The 22,795-nt window shown below is 33.5% G+C and overlaps 3 protein-coding genes across 3 annotated transcripts; 2 read left to right on the forward strand and 1 right to left on the reverse strand.

Annotated features, from left to right (window-relative positions):
* Positions 1 to 6,346: 6,346 nt before the first annotated feature.
* Positions 6,347 to 9,090, reverse strand: LOC135622204 (NAC domain-containing protein 45-like). The gene is made up of 3 exons (XM_065123849.1): positions 8,897 to 9,090; positions 8,531 to 8,808; positions 6,347 to 6,843 (listed from the first exon to the last, which is right to left on the reverse strand). Exons 1-3 carry the CDS (start codon positions 9,051 to 9,053, stop codon positions 6,541 to 6,543), a joined length of 738 nt encoding a protein of 245 aa, XP_064979921.1. The 5' UTR covers positions 9,054 to 9,090; the 3' UTR covers positions 6,347 to 6,540.
* A 2,580-nt stretch (positions 9,091 to 11,670) lies between these two features.
* On the forward strand, positions 11,671 to 12,231 carry LOC135622071 (uncharacterized). Its single transcript, XM_065123708.1, has one exon. It carries the CDS (start codon positions 11,671 to 11,673, stop codon positions 12,229 to 12,231), a length of 561 nt encoding a protein of 186 aa, XP_064979780.1.
* Positions 12,232 to 12,613: 382 nt separating this feature from the next.
* LOC103998811 (protein GET1) lies at positions 12,614 to 20,708 on the forward strand. The gene is made up of 8 exons (XM_009420397.3): positions 12,614 to 12,854; positions 16,855 to 16,934; positions 17,153 to 17,223; positions 18,603 to 18,673; positions 18,739 to 18,820; positions 19,973 to 20,022; positions 20,116 to 20,241; positions 20,328 to 20,708. Exons 1-7 carry the CDS (start codon positions 12,648 to 12,650, stop codon positions 20,200 to 20,202), a joined length of 648 nt encoding a protein of 215 aa, XP_009418672.2. The 5' UTR covers positions 12,614 to 12,647; the 3' UTR covers positions 20,203 to 20,241; positions 20,328 to 20,708.
* Positions 20,709 to 22,795: the final 2,087 nt, after the last annotated feature.

Consider the following 22,795-nt stretch of genomic DNA (forward strand, 5'->3'; position numbering starts at 1 on the left):
CGAATGTTCTTTTGGTGTGTCAATTCAATAAATATGCATTGGATTAGGACATCAATTAAATAATGATGCGTCTCTCAACAGTTTTCGAAACCACAAGCGATCATAACAAAGTAATAATTATAATAATTAGAAATACCCCAAAATTCTTCGAACGCTCGCAGCATTTGCATTTGCGAGGAATGAGAAACTTGATCGTATCACAGCGGTTTGGAACGATTTGGATCAAGTTTTGAGTCACCGAGGATCAATTACGTTGAGATTTGTGTCGTGAAATGATCGCATTCGTTGACATTTCTATTACGTTGTACGTAATTTGAGGTAAGATAAGATGGGTGTGACGGAATAGAGAACGTAAGATGTCACGGGTAGGGATTAGTTTGCTTTTAGATGTGTGCTATATCCGTGACACGTGTTTTAATTTGTGTTTTGAATCAGACTGAATATATTTTTTATTTAGTATAAATATATTGTAATATAGAAATTAGATTTAGTGTACAAATATTCTATTATACGCATGTTTTCACTTGTGTTTTGAATTTCTAGTTGATGTGAAGGGACAAAAAAAAAAAAATGAGAGAAGAAGAGGGTGAAAAAATAGAGATATTAAAGAATAAAAAGAACTCTAGATATTAAAAATTAATAATTTAAAATATGAAAAATTGATAAGGTTTCAAAAACTAGAATGCCCCCATCAATCTTTCTTCCTTCCTCTTTTATATATCTATTATACATTGAATCCCTCGATCATCTAATTAATGAATTATAATTCATTGAAAATCAAGCACAAATTATAATATATATTAAAGTCATGATGTGTTTGTACTTTGGTGACTTTAAATTTTTATAGTCATCTCAAAATATAATAATATTCTTAAATTTTGATAAGGTTGAGCTTACAATTTATTATCTTCGAACTTGTAAGCATTTAATGTTCACTGCATATGTTTCCGGGTGAAAAAGAACTTATTTATAAGTTATTATCATTATTGTCATGATAAATTGATAAATTTAAATGTGAAATGAGTGTGAATGTTAAAAGAAAGTTCAATTTTGTAGGCATTGTCATTAATTATCATCGGAACTTGACAAATATCAATTTTGTTTGAGTTTATTATAAGTTTCTACTTGAAAATATTTCTTTTTTCAAAAAGACTCAAACATGATCTCTTTCTTTAAAGATCTTCAAATGATGATGCTTGTTAGCATTTTCTTTGTAAACTTAGTTACTAGCTTTAAGATTCTTCTTTCTTTCTTCATGAATTTTTATCGTGATAATAGTGAAATCCTCTCGCTTTGAAGTTAATAAAGGTGATTCAAGTGTTTTAGCAAGATATAAATTATAAAGTGAAATATGTCCATAAGTAATCTTAAATAGATTTTTACCCATAGAATGATTAACCATAGAATTATAAGCAAATTAAACACGAGGTAATATAAGATCTCATTGTTTTGATCTTTTTTAGCAAAGTATTGTAGCAAATTATCCAAGGTTTTATTAACAATCTCAGTTTGTTTATCTATTTGAGGATGATAAGTATTACTATATAATAGGTTAATGCCAATTTCTTTCATAAACTTTTCCAAAAATAATTAAAAAATTTAGTATCTCTTTCTAATGTGATAGACTTAGAAATTTTATGAAGTTTAACCACTTCATTAAAATAAAATAAAGCTTAACAATATAAGAAGCATCAATGATCATTTTACAAGCAATAAAATATGTCATTTTGAAAAATTGATCAATAATAACAAAAATAAAATTTGTACCTCTTTTGAGTTTTTAATAGACCAATCACGATATCTATACTAATGTTTTTGCAAAGAGTATTAAGAATTGATAAAGAAGTATATGCCAAGATCCTGAGTTTGTCTTTTTAAAATTTAGCATATTCTGTATCTTTTCAAATATCTCAGTAGATTGAATGTCAAAAATATTTTACTTGAATAAAAATAATTATTTTGTCTCTCCAAGATGATATTTTAATCCATTAGAGTATAGTTCTTGACTAATATACGCTCTTAGAGAATATTTAATAATATAAAGTTGATTTCTATGAAAGAGAAAATCAACTTTGATAACATAATTTTTATGATGACTCTTCATGCATAAGTCTCATATTTCTTCAAAATCTTTATCATTCAAAGTAAGTATTTTTTATTACATCAAATCCTTTTCTATAGGCACACATAGTATTAAGAAGTGTCAATTGTTGATCAAATGTATCTTATTATATATTTTATTCTTATACATCAAAATAAAAGTATATTTTTATAAAAATATCACTCATCTTCCATATCACCAATCAAGACTTACTTGAGAATTTATATGTTTAAGAGTTTAATGATCATAATCTAAGATAAATCTTCTTTGGATTAAATAAAGTTTTCAAGAACAATAGTATAAAATTTAATATCATAAGTTAAATATTTTTTCTTGTATTATAAATTTTCTCACTAAAAAATACATGTGGATGTCCTTCTTGGCTAAATACTCTACCAGTACTTACATGAGAGGCATCACAATCAACTTCAATAATATAATGTTTCTCACTAAAAAATCTAATAATGTAAGAATAGTAGTGGATAATTTTACTTTAGAAATTCAAAACCACTATTTGTATGATGTCCATTAAAATGCTTCTTTCTTTATACATTTAGTTAGATGAGTTGTAATAATATTAAATTTTTTAATAAATTGATGTAAAAGGATGTCAACTCATGAAAACTCCAAACATTTTATAGGGACTACCATATAGTTGGCATGAAGTTGGCATTCTTAACATTTTGTTTGGATAACTTCAGTTTTCTTAAGATTTGCATATAGTTGGCATTCTTCAAAGGTTGATATCTAGAGTTCATAAAGTACATTTTAAGATTTACATATAATTTTTCTACCATCAAGGTTGATAGGATAGTTCTGAAATATTCAATATAATCAAGTTTGTAATGACTATAAATAATAATATCATCAAAGTAAATAACAACAAACTTCCCAATATAAAAACTTAGAATTTGATTCATTGCCCATATAAAGGTTCTTGAAGTATTTGAAAGTTCACATGGCATAACTAGACATTCATATGAACCTTCTAAGTCTTGAAAACAGTTTTTCATTCATTTTATTGTTTAATACAGGATCGGTGATAATTGCTTCTAAAATCAATTTTAGAGAAAATTTGAGCATTAACAAGTAAATCGAATATATCCTTCACACGTGGAATAGGAAATCTAAACTTGATAGAGCTAGAATGATATAGGCTTAAACTTTTTTAAATATAACCTTACGTAGTAGATTTATAACTTATTTATTCAACCCTACAAATTCTTTTAGATTCATCTCGTAGTGAAATTTGTTTAACAAAATTGCTCCTAGAACAAGAGGTAGGCTGCTAGAAAGTTCTTCGAAGCATATGCCTTTAAATTCCTATAAAATGGCTTCTACTTAACGAGAAATTTTTATAGGCTGCATACATTCTTTAGCAACTAACATAAATAATTAACTCAATTCTCTTTGTTATTTAAAGTAAGAAAGTTATTTTCTTATCTTTGGGTTAAAAGTTTGGGAGCAAACTCTTTTTTGCATAGCAAAAGCATAATTCTAACTCTATTAAACTTCAAAGTACATGCGTTCTTTTTTACCATCATGGATAGCACAACTTGGCATAGTTTTCCCAAGAGTATATGTCTAATATTCATTGATACTATATCATACCACATATTATCTTTATAATTTTTACACATCGAAAAAGAAATTAGACATCAATTAGTAACTCATACCTCATTATCTTTCTTGAACTATATAACCCAAAATCATTTAGGATGTGATTCTATCTTGAGCTTGAGCTTATCCATCATAACTTGAGACATAATATTCTCACAACTACCACCATTAATAATAAGAGAATAAACTTTATGAGACTAGCAATATATTTTAAAAATATTATTTCATATTCATTCTTTATTAAAATCTCTTCTTGGAGTAACAAGTGCTTTATATATTACCAAGCATTCGCCTTTTTCAAATATAATTTCTTAGGAAGCTTCCTATTCATCAGATGTTGGTTCTCCAATATCTTTAAGTTGTTCATTGACATCTTTTTCTTTAGTAAAGTTGACTCATATATTAACTTGTCTATTTAGGTACTCATTCATGCAGTAACCTACCTATTTGTGTTTGAAGCAAGTAGGAAAGTGACTTGTGTGTCTCATTAGCTTTGATCCACAAGCGTTATAAGGAGCATAGCTTTAGAAGAGGAGTATAAGGAAATATTAGAATATATATTTGCTTTACTTTTAGCAAATTTTGCTTTAACTTTTAGTGTAATTGATAAACATCAAAAAACTTTTATAGTCATTGTATCTCCACTTCATCTCAAATTATAACTTATAGGTTATTAACATATCTTGCAACAAGTTATTCTTTTATCTCTTGGGTATTATTTCAAGCCATCAACTTGTAGAAGTCTTTAGTGTAGTTGATGATGGTTTTGCTATCTTACTAAAAACTATTAAATTGTGAAAGAGAGCTTGAACATTGAAGAAAATTTTCATAGAGCCAAGATTTCATCTTCTCTCGATATAAAATCTTTATTTTTCTTTTCTGAAAGCACATCTCTTATACTTTATTTCACTAGATTGAAGAATAACCTTAAGGCCTCGTATCAATTATTTTTTTTATTTTTGGATATCTCCTTGTACTTAAAAAATTTATGAATGATACTAAGTTAATCAAAAAACTTGTCGGATAAAAATTGATTATGGAGCTCTAGCAAGTCAATGTTGATGTTGTCATTTGCACGAAAAAAAAAATTCTCTCTATGTATTAATCTCTTGTAGCTTTTTTGGATGTAAGGAGATTCATATCTTCGAATTCATCACTTGTATAACCATAGCTTGAACCTCTAGAGTCATTGTTTTTTTTAACGTTTCAAGTGTATGGTAAGCTCTTCAACTTGTCTCCATAGTATCTCTTTTATCTCTATCCGGTTGTATCATTCTTTCACCATGTCACCATATGCCCCTTTTAGTTGTCAATAGAAGGAAGTACTCCAAGAGCATAATAAGGCTCTGATATCAAATGATGTGAAACAAAAAAGAAAAAAAAAAAAAGAGATTATGAGAAAAGAAATAAGATATGAGAGGATAAATAAAACTCTATTTCAAAAGGTACTAACAAAATACAAAAGTTTGATGAAGTTTCTAAAGCGCTCTACCAATCTTTCTTTCTTCCACTTTTATAGATCTCTTGTACGTTAAATCTTTTAACCACCTAATTAATGAATCATAATTTACTAGAAGTCAAGCATAGATTATAATACATATTAAATTTATGGTGTATTATATTTTGGTGATTTTAATTTTTTTTAATTATCTCAATATATGAATCGTCTTCTTGTAATTTGATAGGGTTAACTTGAAATTTATTATTTTAGAACTTAGGAGCATTCAATGCTCACTATGCATTTGTAGTCAAGGCTAACTATATCTTAATTAGCTCAGTGGGGATTCGACCAGTTAGTTAGGTTTTATGTTAATATGAATTTTCTTTTAAAGAATAAGTGATGAAGACAGGATTCCAGTTTAGGATTTTACAATAAACTATCAAGATTTTTTCCAGCTAGTTACTAAGCAGTATATTAAAAAAATATCGGATGAAATTTTGAAACCTTTCTGTGTGACTCCATCGTAGCCACTAGGGTACTGTTGTCGTAAGTAGAACGACTATGATCGAGAGGGATCATATATGCTCTACAACAAATCTGCTTCATCTCATAAATTTGATCTATTCCATAATCATACTAATTATAGATTAGATCTACCTCCTTCGACGTTCTTCTACCATTGTCAGCTCTACTCGACATATAGCAAAACAAATCATTGGTGATCCTCCTCTATTCAATTTTGCTTGGAGGGCATTCCCACTGCAAGCAACCAACCAACATCCATGTCTTCGTTGTTCTCATCTACATCTGATGTCTAATTATTGCTTCCTAAAAAAACAATAGCTCAATCTCAACATGCAAGACTTATATACATCACTACAACAATTCTAACCTCTTTTAGACTATCTAAAGGTGGTAACTATACATCTTTATTACTCAGCAAAAAAGATTCAACTACTAAGAGAACTCATCCCAATACCAAATTCCAATCACAAGTCAAATATATCACCATCAAACCAATATCTTAAATATAATTTAATAATTATTATTTATGTGTGCTATTTACTTATATTATTCATATCGATATGAAATAAGGATAGAAATTGTAGTTACATGTGCATTAAAAAGGAAATGAAAAATCAAATTATAAAGGCAAGGGTAAAAATAAAAATAATAGAATCAGTTGTTCTTTTACATCCTTTAATTCCCACCCAATTAATTCTAGCTACATGCTTTGCAAACTTGCTGAACATTTACTTATCAGTCTAATTAAGCACATACTTAATGTAGATTATCGACATGCTACTACAATACAATTACACCCCAAGTGCATCATGTTCACCACAATAGGAAGCCTTTAGAAACGAAGAACGAAGCATCAATTGGCAACAGCAGCCACACATGAAGGCTCGTCGCCGCCGTCGTTGTTTGATACGTTGGAGCACCACGCATCGTCGATGATGAACTGCATCCAACTATCGTCCTTTGCTTCATCATCGCCATCATGGTCATCATCTACGCGCAGTGACGACGACCCCAGGGGCATATCAGGTGAGTGCGTCTCGATCTCGGCCATGGAGTCTCGCAAGCTCTCCGCCAGCGTTGAGCTGCACTGCCCTTGTTCTTCACCTGTTGTGCATGCAACAGTCTTCTTGAAAACCCGACACAGGGCGTATGAATCCTGGGAAAAAGAAACACTGTGATCACCACTCAAAGTTTCTGGAGGAGAGACCAGCTTAAATGGATTCACCTGTGATCACACTGTTGTCTAGCAGATTAACTTTATGGATGTCAAGATATGCATTGATTTTGGTGCAGAAGATTACTGCTAAAGTATGTTTTTGGACAATTATGCAAGATTATTACAATTGATCAGATCTCTTTTGGTAAACCTAAGAACACGATTTCTCCTGTGGAATCTAAATTCAGAATCTTCGCAGAGGAGATTCAAGAATGGGTAGGAAAACAAGCATATTTGCAGGTCGTTCAAGGAAGTAGGTGTGGAGATTAAATCTCCGGATCATTAGAATCATACTGTTGTCTTGAAGTACTTAACAGGAACCAGAAAAAAAAAAAGGGAAAATGTTAGCTATACAGATTTATACGAAGGATTCATGTGACCACAACATTTGGAAAATCAAAGCCTTCTGTTCAATGCATTTGAAAACCAAGAACATAAAGCTTGGTTAGCAAATATCAGGTGATGGCAATAACTCAAAGTTAAGACAGAGCAATATGGAAGCATGCTAGATCCGAGGAGATCAACATCAAGGATACTTTGAACTCACCGAGGAGGAAGAGAGCAGAGTTATGGCGGTATAAATTTGCATAAATCCAATGATTGATGACACAAAATATGCACAGACATCACTGTGAAGTACAATGCGACTACCGGCCATCATTCTAATACTGGTCATGAGAACACACATAACACTTAATGCCAAAGTCTGCTTACAGGTGGCAGATTAGTAGGAGCTATGTTTTTACACTCCAAAAGCAAAATCGTTTCTTGATCAATGCAAGGGGCAAAAAGGGAGGAAGCCACGTAACATTTTGAATGCATGGATAGAGCATGACAATCAAAACATCAGAAGCCAGGGTAGAAGTGAAGGCTTCCACCTGAAGTACAGAAACAAAGTAGTAGTTCTATTTAATGCAGTTTTGTTTCTGATTGCTTTAATTTCTTGTACTTCTGTATTCTTATTGAGTTCTGCAGAATTTGGAGTTCAGTTTAGTTGTGAATTTGTTCTTGCAAGATTTCTGAATCTTTCAGGTAATGTTGTATGCATCACCCAAGAGAAGGCCATCTTAATTAGTTGTGTGTGTGTGTGTGTGTGTGAGAGAGAGAGAGAGAGAGAGAGAGAGAGAGGGGGAAGGGGAATAAAGTGAAAAGCCACCACCGACAACGTTGGATACCATGCATGAGGGATGCATGGTTATCTTTGCTTTAGTGCAGATTATGTCCACTCATATACATAAAGCAAGTGTGATGGACACAAAATTAATGGTGATGAACAACTGAGAGCATTCTGCAATTGTCTTACTCGAATGCAGAAAGCAACAATAAACAATCGTCTCGATAGACCACTGAAAGCAGCCTTGCACTTTGGCAAGGACCAAAGCAAGAAAAGAATATCTGACTGCATGCTTCTTGTGGATAAAAAAGAGAGGCAAGCAACCCGAAAACCCTAACTTTCCATGCACTCCATGCATAACCAACGTAGCACCTCTACTTTCCAACACTCTTCTCGCTCACGTAGCCCAGCAGAAGACACAGATCTGCTACTGTGCCGAATGAACTATCCATGTGATGCCTCGTCATGATTATGTGCTACATGGAAGGAGAGGCATGAGGAAGAAGATGGTACCTGAAGTCCCACTGTATCCTCGCACTCCTTATCATCGAGACGGTACTCATGCATCACCCAGCTGGTACGCACTCCTTGAGGAGCTCGGCCTTTGTAGTAGACCAATGTCTTCTTCATGCCGATGGCTCGATTCTGATGGCAAACCCGTCGGTCCTTCCCGGTCGACTTCCAGTATCCAGCTCTCGTTGCGCGGTTCGTGCGAAAACCATTGGGATACTTCCGATCTCGTTGTCCGAAGAAGTACCATTCTGGATCCCTACTTGGCAAGAATGATTTCCCTTACAGAACCCAAGAAATCAGAGAACATGAGAAGGAGAGAAATGTGTCGTAGGATGATCAAGATCGCAGTGATCTCTTTAGGCAAACCTGCTAAATCCCATGGCTCACATTTGTAGAGATCCACTTCTGGGATTATTTCCAGCTCGATCTTGAGACCATGGATCTTCCTCTTGAGATAGTAATTCACCAGCTCCTCGTCTGTGGGATGGAATCTGAAGCCTGGCGGAAGACCCATGGGAGCCATTGTCTCTCCCTGCTTCCTTTGTTTCTTTCTACCTCTTTCTTTCTTCTCCTGAGACCTCCTCAGCTGCCTTCTCCTTTAACTTTAGTCCACACTTATAAAGGATGCAAAGTCTCTCCTCCAAGTAGTTCTCTCTCTCTCTTTTTCTGATTCTTATGTGAGCCACAGGCTCTTTTCAACTTCCCTTTACCATTAATTATCACACCACAATTTGAAGGAAATTTGACTTGCACATGTTTCTTTAACCTGGTAATAGATGTTGCAAGAGCTACGAAAACCTAAAGTGCTTGAAATCATGTGCTGATGGACAAGATTTGGGTTCTCTTCTCAAGCTTTGAGTAAATTTATTGTGTCACTTGAAGTTTTAGCTGTGCCTGGAAACAACTTTAGTTCTTAAAGAGAACTCAGAACTACCTTTAAACCAGTTAATCATCTCCTGTCTTTGTTGGCCATCAAAATCTTGAGGGAGAAAGAGAAAACAGAGGATATTTACTTTTCTTCTTTTACGAGTCAAGATCAAGGCCTACTTTTTCTTTTGGCACACATATATTAATATCCTTTTAAGTAAGATTAAATACCAAGTTAGAAGAAGTAATAATAATGCACATAAGACTAGTCTTTCCATATCTTGAAATTTAGATTAGAAAATACAAAAAGAGAAGTGAAGAAAGGAAAAAACTAATAGGTTGCAGTTTGAACTCTTTAAAAATGACAGTAGTTGATTGTTGTAAGATACTAAATAAGTTGATATGCTAATATTTATTTCATTAAACATTGAGAGGCCAGACTTAAGTTTCATTGCAAAGAATGTCAATTTCTCTGGTAATATTAGTAGGTTTGTCATAATAAAAAAAATGTGATTTTTTATAATGAGTTTTGGTTTTCATTGGTGCAATATAAAATACATTATTGGTATTTGAGAACTTAAGTCTTCTTTTTAAGATCTAAATTTATTACAATAAAAATAAAGTGAAATATCTTCAATGTAGTGCAGCTAGATCTTGTTATCAGATGGCATTGGAATGCCAATATGAAGCTTCCACTGACAATATCATCTCTGTCATATGGAAGATTTAGCTTCCAAATGCAATTGTGAAGAACACTCTAATATGTTATTTCCAAAGTTCCAACCTTTGGGATTCAATCTCTATTGCAGAACTAGTACTTAATTTTTTGGCTTTTCTCACAACTACAGTGAAGAAAGAGAAGAAATATATGAGCCTGGAGAAAAGTCTAAGGACCAAGTTACACAATTCTTTTGATATATTAGAGAATTCAATTCCCACACATTAAGAGATAAGATAAAACACATGCATACACAAATTAATTTTGATGTTCATGAAACCATTGTGTGATTCATATGCTTAGCATAATTTGGAATGAAAGGGTTTCTTTGAATCAAAAGATACCATATATGGGAGCCGTCTGATCGAGATGATCAATGTTGAAGACATTCAATCAAGATAATATTAAATTATTAAGTAATTAGTGTAGAAGTCATCTAATTAAAATGATCGATTAGAAGTTATTAGTATCAAAATTGATTATCGATTCGTCGAATGACCCAACACATAAAGGTCATGAAAATTAGATTTTCTATGAGTTGGATGCTCTTTTATATCTATGAATAGTGATATATCAAATTACTAAAATTATAATAAATTTTACAATTTTTTTTAATACTTGAAATTTGTACACCAAAAATAATGAAATAACATTTTAGACTTAGCATTAGGGATTAGGTGAATATAAAGCGCATCATTTAACATTATTTAAATTAAATTTTTATTATCTTAAGTTTTCCAATTAAACATCACAATATTTCTTAACTAAACCATTTTCAAAGTTATGCCACAAATTTCTACTAATTCCCTGTACAAATATACATCAAAATCCTCATAAAGAGTATTGACATGGTGAAAAGACTCATCAAAGCATATCTTGCCTCCTCCTTCTTCTTCATGGAACACCTCCATGCTTTATATCTCCTTTGCCTTTGATGATCCCGGAGAAGCACCTCCATTGTGGTCCTCGCACAGCTTTCACTTTCACTTTTCTTTTCTTGATTCTATCTAATCTTGAAGCTTCTCACAAGCCACGAATGCCACTTACACAATGATGCCCTAATTCTCTTGGAATTGTATGATGATCGATCTTAATTATGGATGCGCACAGTTTAATTCACACTTACAATCTGTCACAATCCATACCTCCTGCATCTCGGTTGCCTTCTGTCGGTGTTGATGTTGGATTCCTCAAAAGAGACATGGGGTGTTCCCGAACGTTAATTCTCTCCTCTCAAACTGAGATGAGTTTAGTTCACGTGAGATGGCCAACTTAAACGCCGTTCGAAACACACAGAACCACAGATAGGATCAACTTAAAACGTCATAAAGCTGTTCTTAAGCACACACCCAAAGAACAGTAATGAGAGTTGCATGTTACAGTGTCTTCGAATTCATATATCTAACCATATTAAATACTATGATGAACGTATACCAACCAAGGATTCATGGTACGTGAAGGATGCGTGGGTTGTCGCTGTTGCTTGGTGTTCTCCTCTTGTTTGCACTCCTCTTCCTCGACCTCCATCTGAAGCCCACCACCGTAATCTTCTCCAATGAAGGCCTTGTCACCTCCACCCGCAGCTAAGCGAGAGTTCAGCCTCCTTATCGGTATCCTGACTCGCGCCGACCTCTACGACTGCCGCCACTTCCTCCGCTTCGTCTACGGCACGCAGGCCTCCTCCGTTGCCACTATTCACGTCAAGTTCGTCCTCTGCAGGCTCACCAAGGCCGAGCAGCGGATGCTGATCGCGTTGGAGATCCTCCGCTTCGAGGACATCATCGTCCTCAACTGCACCGAGAACATGAACGTCGGCAAGACCTACACCTACTTCTCCTCTCTGCCAACCGTCCTCCCGCATCGCTACGACTACGTGATGAAGGCCGACGACGACGCGTTCATAAGGCTGGCAGCGCTCGCGGCGGCGCTGAGGCCGCTGCACCGGAGCGACCTCTACTACTGTGCGGCCGTCCCGTGCTCGAGCAGGGACCCTTCCGTCGGGTACATGTCGGGCATGGAGTTCGTGCTTTCGTGGGACCTAGTGCAGTGGATCGCCACGTCGGAGATCCCGGCGAGGGATACGGTGGGACCGGAGGATAAGCTGGTGGGGAGGTGACTGAGGAGGGGGAACAAGGCGAAGAACCGGGTGGCGGAGAAGCCGGCGGCGATGTACGATTACCCGGGGACGAACGGGCGTTGCTCGCAAGAGCCCATATGCTATGTTTTTGTTTTGTTTTTCCTTAAATAAATGTAAAAATATTCTAAAAACAAAACCAAATAATCCTCTTATTTGAATATTAAATATAAATCACAACACTAAATAACTTAATGTGAGAATAATGACATCATTGACACATACTTTATTCACTTAAGTAAATCCAAACCCTGACCCTATTCTTTTGAACCGAGCAGTACTTCCTATCACGAACCCGGTTTATTTGGCATAAATCGGGAGGAGTCGATAGCTTTAGTTGCTTCACGAACCGGGTTTACTTGGAGAACCTAAAATGGACCTCGTCAGACCCGGATGTTATGCCGGTGGGATCGCCTTCATCTCGACCGCGATCACGCCACCAGCTTTTACCACAACATCGCCGGTCTAATCACGTCCCTCTCACTCCGGTGGTTTCAAGGATGAACGGCGGGACCTCCGGCAGCGGCTTGCTCTCCCCTCTCTTCATCTTCTTCCTCGTCGTCGTTCTGCAAACCCTCGATGGCCTCCTCGATTTCGTCAAAAGGGTAAGCGAGTTCGAATCGACTTGTCCCGGAGATTTTCTTGTTTCTGTACTATCCGCGGAGATCGTATGGAATTTCACCTTCCCTTATCGGAATCCAATGGGGCGCCTAATTTTTAGCTATCTTTTCGATAAATCATAAGTAAATGGATGAAACTTTGATCTTTGGTGAAGATCGACAGTTTAGTGATGTTACTAGCTCGTAAACGTGATGGTTAATGATACGTTTGTTACGAGTTGCGTTGTTGAGAACAAAAGTTCCTTCTTTGCTATGGAGATTGCGAGGTTTCCTATTTCTTTTTCAGCGTCTTATTCTTAATTTGTCAAGTTTCATATATTGGATAATTATTTAGAAAGTATTGCAATCTCTCAATGATTGACTAATTATTAGCTTTAAGAGTTAATGTGGGAATAGAACGATGATGTTACCTATTCTGAACTCCCTAACCCTGCACAGGTTATTTGTGCTTTCGTATAGAAGTTTGTAGACTGCGTCTATTAAGGAATTAATAGGTCTTTCCATGCATTTGAAAACCTGCTGTTGACCAAGCAGCTGAAACGGTTGTATTCAGTTTTATTGGAAATTGACATTAATAGTTATGATGATTTTATTATGGCAAGAAAATATTTTATTGATCATTTTGTCGTATGTAACTTCACATATTTGCAAAACGAGCCATCTCATCTACTCTTTCCTATAACATCCCATCTTGGGATATGATCGTCACAGAAGATAAGATTTGACATAAACTATTTATTATTTTTTAGGTTTCTTTGGGTAGTTAGTTATTCAGGAAGAGTCTTAATTGCTTAAAGATTGACTACTAGTTGCTGTTGGAAAACCTCATAGAGTATCAAATGCGCAGCGGAAAATAAATACAAAAACGGTTTTCCAAAACAAATATTATCGGATCGTCGTGTGATGCTCGCGAGCGAAAAACTCGAAACGATAAAACCGCATCAAATGGTTGAGACGTTCTCACCTAGGGGAGATTGTATATCCCCTAAATCGCAGATCCTAATCGGTAGGATGGAACTCTCGCAAGCTCCTCTTTAGCGGTAATCCACACAACGGACGTAGTGACGACGTACCTCCTTGCGCGGTGGGTTCTCTCCTCGTGATCGCGCACCACTACACAACAACAATCAAAAGAGGGGCTGGCCCTCTTGCTGCTCTCTCACACCAGGGAGGCTCACGACAAGGAGAGATAGGGGGAGGAGGAGATAGGAGGCCGATGGCTGTAAGAGCCTATGATCCTTTGAGCCCCAGTCCTATTTATAGATAGTCTCTCTTACTAATCCTAATGGATCCTTCTTAGTGGTTATTGGATCCTCATCCAATAATTATTGGCTTCATGGATATTGGATCCCTATCCAATAACCACTCTAAACTCTATTGGGTCTCGCCAAATGAATCCATTAAAACATGGGCTTATTGGATATCTCATATCCAATCCTCTATTCATCGCATCATCCACCATATGTGTGTGATCCTCTAGGCCCAATATCAAGTTGGTCGTGAGTTGCATCCGTCAGAAGGGGCATTCTGACTCAATGAATTATTAGCTCCATAATAATTTACTCAACTCATCGACTATGAACGTACTAGGCCACTACACCATAGTCCTCATACAGTACAGGGGGATCTAATCCATTGTACCTATCTGCCCTTAGTTATCATATATCTATAGTCCTTCATCCATTTAATATCCTAGAAACCATATGCCAGACATGGTGTTATCAGGCCCATACGAAATTCATCAGAGTCTCACTCTTATCGGATTCTCCGGAGAACTCTTTCTCTTTCAATTCGAGTGACCCTGGCTAGGGATTTGCTTTAGTGAGAACACATGGGATATTCCTCTCATGATAACGAGAGTGGATGATCTTTTATTGATACTCAATTGCCTTTGTAAGGTTGACTGTCATTCCCAATGACCATCTGTACTAGATCTGAAACTTCCAAACCTATAAGTCTGGTATCAAAGAATGGAATACTCAAACAAGACATCCTTGGTGTCTTAAGTCGAATGACTAAATACACTACTGAGACTACAGAAACGTTGTTTGATAATGAGGTATCATTAACCATCCAGCATTCCGTAAACGGATCATTCAGTGAACTCATTCTCCAATAAGCACCTGCACTATATCCCTAGTGTCCCCACACAAGCAGCTATGAGACCAGCTGCCTCCATCAATCATATGAATCGGTATATAGTACACCGATATGTCCGATTACCTCGATGTCCTTCTCAAGTAACCTATGACCAGGAATATTTAGGATATGTATTTAAAGGAGAATTGGTCTCATTATCATGATCTCATCGTGATCCAATTCTCATTGCACAGATTCAAGGACATCACAATATATTCATCATATAATATGAAGTGAGAAAATATCATTATTAATATTAACAAAAAAAGATTGTGCATGCCATCACTCACGTGATTGACTTGTATAGCACCTGTAACTAGCAGTTGCCTCGTGTAGTTATTTGAGGAATAGGGATTATTTTACCGGATTGTACTTGTGTATCGACCAGTCGTCGGTATGGTACATACCAATGTACCGACACATGGTATGGTGAGATGTACCGATAGACCAATATGTACTATCCATATTGGTCTCCTATTGGACCGGTATGTACCGCCCATACCGAACTATATACCGTGATATGACGAACCTTGATTTTACCTATCTAGAATCTTCAACTCTGCATGAAATATTTGTAATTGGAACTTATCAATATGTAGGCCCATGAATGATCTTTGCTCAAGCTATAAATATTTCTTCCGTAGGTTCTCTTGTATATCTCTATCTCTTTTCTAATTAAAGGTCAGATCACCATAAAACTGTGAATTACTCCTTGAGAAGGTGTTTATCAAAAGGTTTATGATTGTGTGACAAGCTGTGCTTAATTTTTTTATAGAGCTCTCAGGCATTGGTTAAAATGATTGTCTTGCTTAGTGTCGGGCAATTTATGTGATTCCTAAATCTTGTCATCAACCAATTTGACATACATATGAAATAGTGTTTAAAATATGATGTAGGAATTTAAATGAGGCATTCAAATGAAATGTAAATTAATGTGGTTAGACAGATTTCTTATCCATCTCTTCTAAATCTTCTTAAGCAATCCTCATGACCATGATTCCCAATGGGTTTCTTCCAGTTTTTATTTTCTATTCATTTTACCTTGGACAAGTTATCAACCTATTAGATCTTCCCACCTATTAATTTTTTTCTTTTTGGGCCTTTTGCAATGCCAACATGAGCATCTAATCGGTAAGATGTCCTTGTCTTATAAATTACTAAAACTTTGTTACAAAATTTCATCTAATCATGCAAGATGAATCTTTAGTTCATCAGCCTAACTGTTTTGCTCTTCCAAATCAAGAATTGTTCATCAATCCCAAGAAAATTTTCTCACTACATCCTCTTTTGTGTTCAAATTATTTTTGTGTTCAAATTATATTTCTTTATTCTCTAGATTGTTTTTATTCAGAAGAAATAATGAATTGGTACCAACCTCCTACGGGTTTTCGGTAGTAAGCATTTCTGGTTAAAAAATAAATTTTCTGCCAATATTTTAGGATTTCATATGAAGCTGCATAATCTTCTGCTGCTTTATGCACTGAAAAGCAATCCCTTTTCATACCCCATCTCTGTACACTTCACTTTAGATTTTTTTTTTCTGTAAAACATGAATTCCTTTTGTTTTCAATATCTATTTTCTGATTTGTGTAAGTACACATTCAAATGAGTTCAGTTGTACTTTTCCTCTCTGTTGCAAATTTAGCCCCATATTTTCTTGTATTTCCTTCTTGACCTTTTCTGGGTAGTAATGTTCTGTTTAGGACGAATGATATTAGTTGTCCTATAAGCTACTGAATCCTTTTTCTAAATTATATTTATGTAAACTTGTGGAGATTGATGAATTTTACTAGGGAATTTTCTCAAAATACTATTTCCTTTTAAATGTGTTACACTGCCTTTGCAGAAAGGGATGCATAGTGCTGAAGAAGTTCAATTGCGAAAAGAAATCAAACAACTTTTAAAAGAGGCTAGCTCCTTGTCAACGTAGGTGTTCAAACATCTCCAACGAGGTTGTCTTACAGTTTTACAATAATTCAAATATAGTCACTTTATAGTTTGAGTATATTTTCTGGTAGCACTTTATGGTATGTCAATTTAGATATTATGTGCGGTCTGTAACACTTCTGTTATAATGCTTATTTAGAAATGCATCTATTGCATACATTACGATGATGATGATTATTCTTTTCCTTTTACTGCAGGCCCTCAACCTTTGCTCAGTCTGCAAAGCTCAGACGACTGGCTGCAGCCAAGGAAAAGGAGCTACTAAGAAGTATATATACAGTATCAACTTGGATTATGTGAATTAGTTGTTATTTATCCTACTCAATTAGAATAACAACTTGCAGGCTTACGAACTATCTATTTGTGGTGCTACCTAGAAGAATTTTTCATATTACTTTGACATGATGACCCTGTATTCTCCAGTCAAATCAGTCAATCAACTCCTTAACTTGGATTTATCTAAAAGTTTTTTGTGTCTCTAGAGTATTTTGTACACAATGATGAAGCTTAGCAAACTTCATACTTGATCAGTTTTTGGGATGATATGCATCAGCCATTTACATGCTAGACAGTTTTATATGTTACCTGACTGCATTTTAAATTAATATACAATCTTATGTTTTATTATTCTTAATAATCTGACTGTATTTCTGTGGCTTGTTTCATTTTGTTAGTAAATGAACTCTTATGTTCCTAGATATAGTTTGTTGTTAGATCAGTATTGGATTTGGTGATAGTTTGATTTCTTTTGTATTCACGTTCTGAATTGGACTCTTCTTGTCATTATATTAAAAAGATATTTGGTCTATTGAAGAAATTATTCAAGTTATTTTATCAAAAGGAGTTGGATGTTTTTACTAATGAACAATTCTGTGCTTCTTTTCTTCCATCTTTCATGACTTCTACTTCTGCGACATCAAGTCTCTAGTCTATTTCCTTTCACTTTTCCTTCTACTTCTCTCTACTACACATATTAACTCACCCAACCTTTTCTTCTTAACAAAGCAATTTATTTTGCAAGTTTACAACAACATACCTATTGCTTGTATCATCTCTTAAATTCATCTTTGCTGTTGGGGCTACGGCATCTGTAGAATGTTAGATTGTATATAAGAATGATTTTGTATTAGAAGCAAGGATATACCTGACATTGGCATTGTGTTTGATCTAGGCCTTTGCGTCATAGATAGGAAATGACGTTGCAGTTTTCTGCTTCTGTTATTGATTTATTCATTTTCTGCTAAGTGCTAAGAAAGTTGGTTATTTTTACAAGATCATAGCGATGATGGTGGGGAAGAGTTGGATTTGAAAGTTGTTTGCTTATATTTTTACCTCGTATTAATGGAGTTCTTTCTTTACCTTGATTTTTGTTTACCATATTAATCCATTAGGACCTGTTACCTAAAATTCCCTCACAATCTTTCTGACTGTTTGTTTCTTACAGACTGTAATGTTCTTGATTGATGATTAAGTCTTGCATGTAGCTCACAGAGTTATGGTGGTCATTTTTTTTTTTACTATTTGCTTGTTGCATTCTTCCACAATCCTCAAATATCTATTGCTTCTTATATATGTGGGATATAAAATCATCAAGATTGTGTAATGGTTTTCTAAACAATTTCTTTTACTTAATTAATGCACATGCAGAACAAGAGGAGCACAGGAAGGAGAAATCATGGTTTTACGAGTTGTGTGGGAGGGTCCTGCTGGTTATCAAGGTAAAATGAGTTTTCATATTCTCTCTACGTTTAGAAGGACTCGATGATTATTTTACTTCTCCTAGGTGCTGCTCTATGCTACACTTGTTTTGCAATTCTGGGGAGTTCCTGTTGCAGCAGTTCCTCATCATTTGCTGCAGCCATTTGGTAAGATTTTTATAGCCCATTGTTCCCCTGATGTTGAAATAATTAACATTGTCTACTCCAATAAACGGGCATCTGAAGCTATTTTGAATGATATTGTTACTTTAACTATCTTTCATTTTTATCATATGTGAGATTGTATGTGTAAGTTGGTCATGTATTATCCCCATGTAACACATCCAAGGAGGTACGATTGTCAAGGATATCTGCCTTTCTGGACATTCTACATGTTTGAATCAGGATATTGTTAATGTGAACTAGAAAGCCTGATCTTTAATATTGGCATCTGAAATTATTTTTAATATTGTTGTTACTTTAACTTCAAATATCTTTCAATGTATCAAATTTTAGAAAGATTATCTTGATAAGTTGGTCATTGATTATCCAAGCAGGCATGTTCCAATTTTTCCTCAAGAATCTCTGCTTTGTTTGGGCATTCTACTATTGTCAATGAGCACTCTTAAGTGTAACCCTGTGCAATTTTGAGCCTCGTTGGTAATTGATTGAAAATTGCTAGAATAAAAATACTTGCATAAGTTGTATAATATTGTATGCTTAATTTGTTATTGAGTTGTAAAGACTTGCTTCAAACAAATTCAAACTTAAGGCAATTGTCCGATTGTGCTGATTACAATGATACGATGGCTGTGTTCTTGTATTGGAGATCTAAACTGTAGGATCGGAGAGATTATCTTATGAAGAAATTTACATTAGAGGAACTAGAAAGGATGTGAGATTCTAAAGACCATTCTATTCTTTGCCCATTGACTTTACAAAAATTATATTCCTACTTACTCAACATCAGAATATAAAGTTTTATTTCATGTTGATTGATAGCAATAATTCATCCACTTAGTACAGAGGTAAAATCAGGCCCAATTTGGTTTATAAAAACTTGATCTGAACATCATATATTTTTATTCAAATCATCTTGTTCTGGATGAATATTTCAAGGATAGTCACCTCTATTTTCTACCAAAAATTTTAAAAAAGTTGTGTTGAGCAAATTATCGATGTTTGTTTTCTTATTCCTTTTTCCATCTCCCTTCTTTTCTGTCTTCATACTTGGTTTACAGTATGGACGTCCATTACATCTAGCAGTTGCCCTCAAGGCCTCCGGCGTCAAAGATTGATGTTTTTGTCTTGTTTTGGCAGGCAAGATATTGTCCTGGAGAGCTGGAAATTCTGCTACAGGTCAAATCATGGTATATTCATTACCTGAGTTGTGCATCAAAACACGATGGCTTGATGAATTTCTTTTTCCATGACTTTGTGTTGTTTCATGGATCACAATACAGGTTGGGATAGTTCCCTGGCTGATTTTAACTTCTCGTGTCAGCAAATTCTTGTGGCAAAAACTCTCAAAAGGATTTCTCAATTATTAATTCTTGAAATGACTTTGCCCAATCTAAGATCATAATTCGGTATGTAGATTATTTACAGTAGCTGCTTCAGTATTCCAGTTACATATTCTTTTTATGCATCTAATTCATTACCTTCTCATATACAGGCAGTTTTGTTAAGTTCATAGTATATGTGAATAAGGAAACTGAAGAAAAATAGAAGGCTGGATGACATGCGTTAGAAATTTCAAGCAGCATTGTATCACTAGGTCAGCGCATAATTACCAAAGACACCAAAGCTCCGCTCTATTCTGCTTCAAGAATTTTGATCAGAAGTGCACACACGTTGTGTGAAGATTGTTTTTGTTATTTGTTCATCTTATAATTTGTTCAACTCTGCCATGTAAACACTTGATATTATGGACCATTTATTTTTATGTTAACTTGGATCTGGTGCCCCCAATCAATGTACGTTAAACATTGGCATTTTGGAGATCTGTAGTTATTAATCTACAGTATAACAAAGATTTAGTTGAATGATTCAATGAGCTATGAGGTTTCTTCGTTCTACCAAAATCTTATATGGAAAATAATAATAATAATAATAAAACTGTAAATCTCAATTATTTGAGATTGATTATATGGATCTTTTATTGTTATTGAGATCCGAAAAAAATCATATATTTAGTTAAATTTAAAATATTTAAATTTTTATTTATAATTTTTATTAAAAAAAATTATTATATTATTATCATTAATTTTTTATTATGATTATCTCATATTACTATTATTAATTATCTCTCCTAAGCACATGTATATATCATTTTAAATAATTTTTTTAATGTTATTTTTTATTGAAACGGTATTTAGTTGTTCACGAGTAAAAATTTTATTTATCTTTTCAAGTAATTCTATATGTTCATCTCAATAGTCTTATCTTGTCGATGCAAACATTATATATATATTGTTTCTTAAATGTCCAACATTCAGATCAAATAGTTTTATAATTGTCTTATAAAATTTTTCTTTTAATATCAAACATATTAGATCATCACATAAGATTTTGATACCTCTCATTATTTTAATTATCATATTTTTACTCTATTAATAATATCTTCACTAATCTCTCTATCTTATTAAATAATTGATTTAAGATACATAAAGCTTTTACTTAAAAGTATTTCTTATCCATTCAATTTAATTATATTCTCTTATCTATTTTTAGAAGCACTAAAATTATATTTTGTATATTTAGCTTTAGTCCTACTTAATATAATATTTTTAGTTTTTAAGGCTTGTCACCATAACTTAAGTTTATGATTAATTTTATTTAGACAATCATCAACTAAAATAATATTATCACCAAATAACATATACTATGGAAGTCTATCTTATATGTAGCTAGTAAATTTATCTATTAGCAATGTGAAATAATAAGGACATAATATGGTTCCTTAATGTAATCAAATGCTAATAGGAAACTCACTACATACATACCTTATAAATAGTATATATATCTTTAATATTAATATAAATAGTAGATATATTTTTTTTTCTAAAACTCATCATAATAAATTTTTAGGAACCCTATCATAGGCTTTCTCTAAGTTAATAAAAATCATAGACAAATATTTTTTTCTCCCTATACTTTTTTATTAATTATCTTAATAAATAAATAGCTTTTATGATTGATCTTTTATGCATAATACCAAATTAATTTTCAAAGATGTTTGTTTCAAGCCTTATCAAACTTTCAGTAATTTTTTTTTCAAAGTTTCATAGTATAGCACATTATTTTAATTTTTATATAATTTGAATAATTTTATTATCACCCTTATTTTTATAAATCGATACTGAAAAACTCTTTCTCTATTCATTAGACATCTTTTTGAATCTCATGATTTTATTGAATAAGCTAGTTAACTAAGCTACTCTCTTCTCCTCTAAATTTTTTTAGATCTTAATTAGGATACCATCAGACTTAACACTCTTAGTTATTTTTATTTTCTTTAATTTATATTTTTTACTTCATTAACTCTACTTTTTACCAATAGATCTATGATTATTAAATCTACCACTATTATTTATTATTAAATAAGAGTCCTATATAAAATACTCATTAAATAATTTCTAAAAATAATTTTTTTCTTTCTTTAATCTTGTTATCATTAACAAATGTTGTTTGATCTTCATTTTTAATGCGTCTAATATTACATAAATTCTTACACTTTCTTTTCTTGGCTTTAATAATTTGATATGTATCTTTTTCATCATTTTAGTAACTAATTTATTAAAAAATTATCATAAATTTTACATCTTGTCATACAAATCTTTTCTTGAATCTCTTTTTAGATTCTTTATATCCTTCAAATTTTTTCTTATTTTATAATTTTATCAATCTTTACAATACGATCTTTTAGTAAAAAATATTTTTTGAATTTTCTCATATCGTTACCAACTCTCTTTTAAGGTTATAGTTTAATAAAGAATCTCATTTTTTAACCTATCTTCTTAGTCATTGTAATCCAAATAATATTATCCTCATCTAAGTTTCAAGTCACCTCCCTTTTCATCTTATTCTTAAAAATATTTATATTATTATCTTTAAAATTTCACCATCTAGTCCTAGTAAAAT

This window comes from Musa acuminata, chromosome BXJ2-9, assembly GCF_036884655.1.
Source record: "Musa acuminata AAA Group cultivar baxijiao chromosome BXJ2-9, Cavendish_Baxijiao_AAA, whole genome shotgun sequence".
NCBI classification, from domain to species: Eukaryota; Viridiplantae; Streptophyta; class Magnoliopsida; order Zingiberales; family Musaceae; genus Musa; species Musa acuminata.